The sequence below is a fragment of the Scylla paramamosain genome, chromosome 18 (genome assembly GCF_035594125.1).
Source record: "Scylla paramamosain isolate STU-SP2022 chromosome 18, ASM3559412v1, whole genome shotgun sequence".
NCBI classification, from domain to species: Eukaryota; Metazoa; Arthropoda; class Malacostraca; order Decapoda; family Portunidae; genus Scylla; species Scylla paramamosain.
Window position 1 is genome coordinate 23,604,650 of NC_087168.1, and position 10,000 is coordinate 23,614,649.

Genomic DNA, 10,000 nt, shown 5'->3' on the forward strand with positions numbered 1-10,000 from the left:
GATAGATAAGTAGATAGACGGGTAGATAGATATATAGATAGAAAGATAGATAGATAGATAGATAGACAGATAGATAAATAAATGTAGGAATGAATAAAAGTAAAAATATAATTAAAAATAGTGAAGGAAAATTACATAACATGAAATAAAAATAGGTAATTAAGGAAAGCTAATACAGTAACAATATAATACAGTGCAGCAACAATGAAAAGAGTCAAAACAGTAACGAAGAAAGAAACGAATCGAAGAAAAGAGATTAAAAAAAAAAAGAAACATTGATCACGGAGAGAAACATTACATAACAATAAAAAAAAAAAGGTAAAAAGATGATGAGGAAAAGTTAACACAATAGCACTATAATCCAACATAATAAAGATGACGGGCAAAATGTGTCGCGTGTCTTGTCGTCGGGATCTGAATGGGGAGCGAACAGACAGCGCGGGGGGGGGTGAGGGGGTGGGGGGGATGAGTTGCATGTTTCCGCCGTGTTAGTGAAAGGAGACCACCACCAGACTAGCAGGTCACCGTGATGTTTGATGCACGAGATGTCACACCTATCTCATTCATCTCTACTACGAAATACCCCAGCGGATTAATCTCTCGTGTCCCTTGCCCATCTCCCTCTCGATACGTGAATAAAGAGATGAACTGTCTAACTAACTACACGCATATACAAAGGCAAATGGACATACGTGCACAACTAATGGTAGTATTAATAAATGTTCCAGTCTCTCATCTCGACTACTTTTAACAGAGTAGTGAAAGTTATTTATTTATTTATTTTTTTTAAGCGTGTCTTTTATGATTCTAGTGATATTTCAACAGTCTTGGGTTTTCAAGGGTGTTTTTGTGACAAGTGATAGGTGAACAGGCTCTGGTAAAAATTATTACAGTTTTCAAGGGAACATTTTTACGACTCTAGTGGCAATTTATCAATCCCTATTACTTGCGTTTTCAAGGGTGCATTTATTCCTGGCTCTAGTGATGATTTAACAAGCTCTATTGGAAGTTAATAATGGGATCTTCAAGGATGTTTTCATGATCCTAGTGACAGAATAACAAGAATGCTACAGTACCGATTACAAAACACCCCTGAGAACCTGGCTTATCATCTCAGTGGCCTTTCAAAATAGTCATGATGAGAGAGCGGAGCATTTAAGAACACGGACGTAAGGAAGAAAAGAAGCACAGAACATTTCTATGACTCTAGTGGTAATTTACCAGTCCCTATTAGACGATACTTGCGTTTTCAATGGTGCTTTTATTCCTGGCTCTAGTGATGATTTAACAAGCTCTATTGGAAGTTAATAATGGGATCTTCAAGGATGTTTTCATGATCCTAGTGACAGAATAACAAGAATGCTACAGTACCGATTACAAAACACCCCTGAGAAACTGGCTTATCATCTCAGTGGCCTTTCAAAATAGTCATGATGAGAGAGCGGAGCATTTAAGAACACGGACGTAAGGAAGAAAAGAAGCACAGAATAATGAGCCTCAAAAATAAACTGTGGATTGGAAACTTACCTTTTCCTGAAGTCCATATCCTCCCTGTCAGTGCTGCATGAAATAATACTACTCGGATTAGCTCTGCTGCCCTCGTGTGTGTGTGTGTGTGTGTGTGTGTGTGTGTGTGTGTGTTTTATGGATTTACATGGATCATTTTGCACTCATTATGTCTTATTTAGTCGTTGCATTTTTGTGGTCAGGAAAATCTTGTACAATCTTAATGTGTGTGTGTGTGTGTGTGTGTGTGTGTGTGTGTGTGTGTGTGTGTGTGTGTGTGTGTGTGTGTGTGTGTGTGTGTGTATTTGCGTCACTAGGCTCAAGATATCTAGAAATAACCGACATTTACATGAATTAACATACCAATTGACTGCATAATTAAATAAATGAATATAAACTGAACATAACCCCACTCTCTCTCTCTCTCTCTCTCTCTCTCTCTCTCTCTCTCTCTCTCTCTCTCTCTCTCTCTCTCTCTCTCTCTCTCTTACCTGGTGGAGAAGACATCATCCTTGTCTTGGGAGTTCGTGGGGGCTGCAAGAAGGGAGGGGGAGGGGCGGGTCGTGTCCACCACTACCCCCCACTCCCCCTCCCTCCCCCTCCAGACCCAGCGTCCCCCTCCTCGCGGCAACATTCTGCAACAGGAACAACACGAGTCACACAACAAGCACAGGAGCAGAACTATCATTGCGTCCATTATTAATTAAAACTCTTACTACGCCAGGTGTGATTAAGTGGAGGGGTTGAAAAAGTACAGGGCGGGCGTGGAAAATATATGCGTACAAGGTTATATATTGTTGAAGCACGTATTTGTAAGCTTTGTGTTGGAATGGTGGGAGAAAGGAAAACTGGGAAGGATAGAAGGGAAGGGAAGGGAAGGGAAAGGAAGGGAAGGAAAGGGAAGGGAAGGAGAGAGAGAGAGAGAGAGAGAGAGAGAGAGAGAGAGAGAGAGAGAGAGAGAGAGAGAGAGAGAGAGAGAGAGAGAGAGAGAGAGAGAGAGAGAAATGGTTTGTGTTGATTAACTGACTAGCTCACGTGTACAGTACAGACACACACACACACACACACACACACACACACACACACACACACACACACACACACACACACACACACACACACACACACACGTGACTTACTAAAACTAAATATGCTTACTGTAAACATGAGCGAAAATTTTTACGTTTGTATGTCACAGAATGAGCTTTACACACACACACACACACACACACACACACACACACACACACACACACACACACACACACACACACACACACACACACACACACACACACACACACACACACGTGACTCGGGAAACGTGCATTAGAAAAAGGTTGGTAAGTAAAAAATTAAGTTTGTTTTGACTGAATTATTCTCTCTCTCTCTCTCTCTCTCTCTCTCTCTCTCTCTCTCTCTCTCTCTCTCTCTCTCTCTCTCTCTCTCTCTCTCGGGGAAGTACGTGGCATTATGTTTGATTATGATAACGCCATTTAATTCTAATCAGTTGGAATGACGCTCTCTCTCTCTCTCTCTCTCTCTCTCTCTCTCTCTCTCTCTCTCTCTCTCTCTCTCTCTCTCTCTCTCTCACGGGGAAGTACTTGGCATTATGTTTGACTTTGATAACGCTATTTCCTTCTTTCTTTGTTTATTTCTTTTGTTTGTCTGTTCGTTCGTTCGTTATTTCTAGTTCGATAATGGTGTATCTTTCTTTCTCTTTTTATATATTTTTTTCTACTTCAATAACCATATTTCTTTTCCTTTCGTTTTTTTCCTTATATTTTCCTCTACTTTGATAACGCTATTTCTTTCTTTCCTTCTATCGTTCGTTCGTTCTTTCCTTGTAACTTCTAATCAGTTGAAAGTCGAAGGTTCATGAGTCCCTAGAGGCTTGTACGAGGTCCCTGAAGTCCCCAAGGTCCCTCAGATCGCCCTTCGCTGACGTTCAACCCTCTCCCTTCCTCCCCCCGCCATCTCAAACACCCCCCCCAACGAGACCCAGAATATAATAGCGTGCAGCTGGGCGGGGAGTGGGGGTAAGAGACGAGGTGAGTGGGTGAGGGGGTGAGGGAGGGAGGGAGGGGATGAAGGAATAGGGGTTGAGGAAGGGAGAGGATGAAGGGATGATGGGGTGTGAGATAGGGAGGGGATGAGGGTGAGAGGTTGATAATGAGTGAGGGAGTGAGGAAGGGAGGAGAGGGAAGAGTCTGTTGGATTCATAGTTCTTCATTACATTTCGAAATCACTTTGTTTGGAATGTATATACGAGTTTATTTGGTCTGCTTTGCCTTGCCTTGCTTTGCTCTGCTTTGTTTGCTAACTATCTCGCTGCATTCCTCATTGCTTCCTGTCCTACTTTCTATTCTTGCTCTCCCGGGGGCTTCCTCTGATTATATTTGGGTATTCATCGATTCTATCTGGGTTATTTATTTATTTTTTATTATTTATCTATTTATTTTTACGTTTTCTCTCACCTTTTCGCTGTGGTATTTAGGTAACTGTGGTCTGCAAGCTAAGCTAATTATGATTTCTTTATCAACTGTGACTATTCGTTTTGTTCATATTTTGGCGAATCATGTCTTTCTTCCGTCTACATTCCTGCTTATCATAGCTTTCCCTCTTCATCAGCTGTGATTATTCCAGTCGTTTATATGTGAGTCTGTTATTTCTATTATTTTCTAGTTTCTTTTCTTTCTTTTTTTTCTCTACATTTCTACTTTCTATAGGTTTCTATCTTCATCAACTATGACTATTCAATTCTTCATATTTGAGTGTATTATCTTCTAGTTTCTTTTTTTTTCCCCTCTACATTTCTACTTTCTATAGCTTTCTCTCTTCATCAACTGTGGCTATTCAATTCTTCATATCTGAGTATTATTTTCTAGTTTCTTTCTTTCGCCTACATTCCTGCTTTCTATAACTTTCTCTGTTACTTTTTATCTATAACTGTACTCCACTCCTTCCTATTTTGGCCTATCATGCTTTCTACTTCTTTTCCTTCTGCATTCCTACTTTCTATAACTTTCTTGGACATTTCTTCTCAATTATATATATTTTCAAGTCGTGCATATTTTAGTCTACCAGGTTCTATAGCTCTCTTCTTCCTGTCCTCTACATTTTTTTTTACTTTCTGCAACTTCCACCTCCATTTCTCGTAAAGTGACTGAATTAATGAAGCATTCCAGTCATTCACAATTTACTCTGTCCCCTTAACTCCATTCCTTCCTTCGTATCAATTTCTATAAAAGTCCGGGATAATAATTTCCATCGATCCATAACTCCTGTGGCCTTCCCTTCTCCTCCCTCCATTGCAGTCCGTCATTTTTCTTACTTCTTTCCTTATAAATCTTCATAAATCTTATCTATAATTTCCATATATCTGCAACATTCTCCACTGCGTCGTCTTCCCGTGGCCTTCCCTTCTCTTTCCATCACTTCCCATCCGTTTTCCTCCCTTCCCCGGCAGTCAGTCAGTCAGCAAGTCAGTCCCCTCGCCCGTCCTTCCAGCTTGGCAGACAAAGCACGTTTTCTTCAGCCCGCATTGCCGTCTGTTTGGGGGAACTAACTTATTTATGATCTCTATGGTGTTTTGTCGGTGCCGTCGGGGTCCCGCTCTTCGTCGCTTGCTCGTTCTCGGGGGAAGGAAAGAGAATGGGTCGTGAATCAAGTTGCTAGTGGTTTTATTGTATTAACAGTCTTTTTAAACCTTCTACGTTTTCTATATGTATGCCAGGGACGCCAGAAGCTTAAATAAAGGAAGGAGAAAAGGCACACACACTCTTCTACATTCGACTTCATTCTGCACAAGTGAAAGGAACGGAGTGTGAGAGGCAGTGAAAAAGAATAGGTTATTTGGTCACCATTTTCTTTACAAGTGAGGAGATTCAGGCCCTATATTTCTCTCTCTCTCTCTCTCTCTCTCTCTCTCTCTCTCTCTCTCTCTCTCTCTCTCTCTCTCTCTCTCTCTCTCTCTCTCCTCATAAGACAAACTAGCCATTTAGAAGGGGAGAGAGGAGGAACGATTTGAATGAGAGAGAGAGAGAGAGAGAGAGAGAGAGAGAGAGAGAGAGAGAGAGAGAGAGAGAGAGAGAGAGAGAGAGAGAGAGAGAGAGAGAGAGAGAGAGAGAGAGAGAGAATATTGAAAGTGAGGGAGAGGGGCTTAAAGTTTCTAAATAGCTATTCCCCTAAATTTTCCCTTCACACACACATACACACACACTCACACACACACACGCGCACACACACACACACACACACAGAGAGAGAGAGAGAGAGAGAGAGAGAGAGAGAGAGAGAGAGAGAGAGAGAGAGAGAGAGAGAGAGAGAAGGTGGCACCGGAATCAATACCTAGACTCTTCCTGGGGCGGGGCGGAGCTGAGGGAACCCACCACCACCACCACCACCACCACCAACCACTACCACCATCACCACCACCAATAATGCTGCCGCCGCCGCCGCCGCCCCCGTGATCGCCGCCCGCCCTCCAGCTGCCGCCTTCCTTCCTTCCTCGCCAGCAGGGAGGCACGCGAGAAGGTTAACACATACATACATACACACAGGCAGGGCGGGCAGGCGGGCGAGCAGAGTAGGATGATTTGCAAAAGTTAAGCAAGCTACATACATACATGCAAAATGGAACAACACCAATGTGTGTGTGTGTGTGTGTGTGTGTGTGTGTGATGGTTTGAGTAGGTGTGTGGTTTATGTGTATGTATGTATGTATGTAGGTTTTATAGTCTCTCTCTCTCTCTCTCTCTCTCTCTCTCTCTCTCTCTCTCTCTCTCTCTCAAAATGAAAGAGAAAGTTCCATATTTAGACTTACATTTAAAAACATGCCAGTAAAGTTTTCACACACACACACACACACACACACACACACACACACACACAGTACCTATGGTTGGGTGAATGGCGACAGTTTGGCGGCCTGCCAGAAGAACAGAGGAGGAGGAGGAGGAGGAGGAACTGGAGAGGAAGAGAAGAGCGAGGAGGAGGAGGAGGAGGAGGAGGAGGAGGAGGAGGAGGAGGAGGAGGAGGAGGAGGAGGAGGACCACCACAAAAGAAGATGAGCTAAAGGAAGAGAGAGAGAGAGAGAGAGAGAGAGAGAGAGAGAGAGAGAGAGAGAGAGAGAGAGAGAGAGAGAGAGAGAGGGCAGACAAGAGGAAAATGAGAGGAAATGCTTCAGTCTTTCCTCTTCCTGGACTTGACTTGTGCTCTGGAGTTGATTGTGGCGCAGAGAGAGAGAGAGAGAGAGAGAGAGAGAGAGAGAGAGAGAGAGAGAGAGAGAGAGAGAGAGAGAGAGAGAGAGAGAGAGCAAGAGACACACCCTACAGACCCACTACAGTCCACACGAGGGAAGTAGTGACCTTAATCTTGGCTAAAAGTAAAACTGGACTCTAACAAAACCTAGTGACTTTATTTCTCTCTCTAACAAAACCTAGTGACTATTTCTCTCTCTAACAAAACCTAGTGATTTTATTTTTCCTTCTAACAAAACCTAGTGACTTTATTTCTCCCTTCTAAACAACAACATACTAGACTTAAAGAGAACATTTTTTAATACCTATTATTCACTACACAATCTATACTAACTAACACCACGTCTATATTAAGAGACAGCGAGATATTATGCAGTAGAAAGCTGAGGTTACGTTGCAGTGAAGAGAACGCCACTTTTACTATCTGAAGAGATCGAACTTGTAACCTTTTCGTGTACAAGTCTAAAACACCTAACCGCGGAGGAGGCGCAGCGAGACAAGAGGATAGTAGTTAGGAGGAGCCGGAGAGGAGAGAGAGAGAGAGAGAGAGAGAGAGAGAGAGAGAGAGAGAGAGAGAGAGAGAGAGAGAGAGAGAGAGAGAGAGAGAGGGGAGAGGGAGCGACAGGGGGAGGAAAGGCCACAGGGAAGATCGGGAGCCGTGAAGTGCGTGGGGCGTCTCGTCGGGAACCAAAGACTGCGTGAGGTACAGCTTTGGCCTCATTCTTTCCCCTTTCCTTTCCTCCATCTCTGCCCTTCCGCCCTCCTCCTTACCCTCCTCTTCCTCCCCCTCCACCTGGCGCCCGTCTGTCGCATCTGCCCAGGAGTGAGGGAGGGAGAGAAAGGGAGAGAGAGAGGAGGGAGAGGAAGGAGGGAGGGAAGCACTTGGCCGTGAAATATTGAACACCTACACGGCCTCCATGTCTCCCTCCATCTACTCCTTTGCCTCCCTTCGTCTCCTCTCTCCCCTTGCGTTACTCTTGCTACTTAAAGATAACTAGAATATCGACCGTAAGTGCGAATTTGAACTTTTTACTGTGTGTTTGTGTATGTCTGTGTGTGTGTGTGTGTGTGTGTGTGTGTGTGTGTGTGTGTGTGTGTGTGTTCCCGCCCCTTCCACTGCCCTATGAAGCCTCTCATTTCCCTGTCTCATTTCCCCTGCTCATTTCAATCGATACTCCCTCCTACTCACGCAAATTTAGTCCAGCAAAGAAGCGTTAATATTTTAAGGCACGCTGTGAGAGATACCAGCCGTGTATTAGCATATTCATCAACCTTTACGTTCGACACTGATCTGACGACGCGAAGGTAAAAGATAAAAAAGACAAAAAAAAAAAAAAAAACTGAAGGTCACGTCCCAATGTTTGAATAAGAGGCCGGGTGTGCGAGTATATACAGTTACTTAAGCAGTCTCCACCCCACATAAGTTCCAGTAATTTTAAGGGAGGTTCTTGGCAGTAGGCCCTTACATCTGCCTCTCAGGACACAGGACGCAGTGGAACTCAAGGCCAGGGAAATGCTGGGCGCCGGGCTGCTCAGTGTTTGGACCGTATTCTGAAACACTTTTGCTCTGCATCGCCACTACATTCAAGACTCTAACAGTTGAAGCTACACGGGTTCTCCATGGTGTTCTTACTGTTCTAGTGACAGATTAACAAGATTTCTGCATTATAAACAGGAGATACACTATTGAGAACCCGGTTAATCATCTTTCTGCCTTTTCAAAATAGTCGTAGTGCAAGGCAGAGTTTTAGAATACGGTCCTACGAGGAAGGACATCCCGCTACTTGGCTGACGGTCAATATCCCAGATGGCGCCCCTTGTCTTATCAGTCTGTCGTGTGTGTTGTGTGCGGTAGATGATGGCCGTCTGGTGAAGTGGTAATCGGACACCACTTCCTGGGTTAAAGAGGTTCCCGCTGTGTTTGTAATTAAAGCGAAATCCATCGAGAAATATAAATAATCTAGGGTAGTATTCTTAAACTCTTTGTTCTCTCATAAGGATTATTTTTCGAGGCTACAGAGATGATTATTTGTGTTCTCAAGAGTGTTCCTTTTCTTACTGCTGATGCAATATCCCTATCAAAATATCACTAGTCATGAAAACACCCTAAAAAATCCCAGTAACTTTTTATTGCCACTTGTTAATAGTAGCAGAAATAAGACGCCGAAACGTTTGAGAATCCCATCTCTAGAGCCTTTCGTGTGCGAGAGATGACGGTCAGTAGACGAGACAACGAGACAACCGGATACTGAATCATAACTCTCGAGCCATAACATGTTCGTCCTGTAATCATCCTGTAATCAAGAGTCACGTACAAGGATTAGTGAAGCTGGCACGAGGAGGAATGACATGCGGCAGTTCATTAGAGGTACGAGAGACAGAGTCAGTTGGAAGCCTATGGTTGCCGCCGTCCTGAATGATGCGGCACGGCGGTAAGGTGAGGTAACACAACACCCATGGACTTGGCATGATCTGCAGTACCTCAAGCTAAACTATCCCTTGATGGGGCGGGGTCACGAGCAGGAGTCCCGCCGCCGCCCAGCCAGGGAAGAGGCTCACCTGGCCGCGCCTCCCGGCCTCCGTGGCGCCGCCCGAGACCGTCGAGGTAGTGGCCTGGCGCCGCCGACCCTCCCGCTCGGCCAGCGGCGCCGCGCGATTTCTGGCCACGAAGATCAATATTTCTGTCGGCGGAGGGCGAGGGGGAGGCGGCGGCACGAAGGGAGGAGGACGGAGAGCGAAGAGAACAGCAATGCTAGTGGGTGAAGGTGGGGAGATGGATGGGAGATCGTCGGAGGTGAGGGGCGGGCTGTGTGTGTGTGTGTGTGTGTGTGTGTGTGTGTGTGTGTGTGTGTGTGTGTGTGTGTGTGTGTGTCTGCTGTGTGTGTGTGTGTGTGTGTGTGTGTAAGCGGGGAGAGGGACAAGCGGGAGGCATGGAGGCGTGGCGGGGAAAACTGATCTGTGTACACGATACGCACAGAAGGACAAGGATGAGGAGAGACGAACGAAATGAACGAGGCTGCCGCGGGGGAAGAGGACTCGTCTCGTGTGGCATCGTGTGGTGCAGGTAATTAAACACAAAATCCCCCTCCCTTTCGCATCACAACAAGACCGTCGCTGCTACAATGGACGGCCCCTCCCTCTCGTGAGTCCCGCCCTGCATGTCCCTCTATGCTAATGAGGCCCAGACAGGTGCAGGGTTCCCGTCCTCCTCTCAGGTGCGTGCGTGGACAGGG

General features: G+C 45.1%; 1 protein-coding gene across 6 annotated transcripts in view; it reads right to left on the reverse strand.

Annotated features, from left to right (window-relative positions):
- LOC135109326 (mitogen-activated protein kinase kinase kinase 13-B-like) overlaps positions 1-10,000 on the reverse strand; it is a 64,095-nt gene that overhangs the window by 29,891 nt on the left and 24,204 nt on the right. For 4 of the 6 annotated variants that reach the window (XM_064020682.1, XM_064020683.1, XM_064020678.1 and 1 more), the window contains 2 exons: positions 1,998-2,141; positions 1,528-1,575 (listed from right to left, as the gene is read on the reverse strand). In XM_064020682.1, the coding sequence (XP_063876752.1) occupies positions 1,528-1,575; positions 1,998-2,141 (192 nt within the window). The remainder of the gene's footprint in view (positions 1-1,527; positions 1,576-1,997; positions 2,142-10,000) is intronic. The other 2 variants (XM_064020680.1, XM_064020681.1) reach the window with 2 other exon arrangements.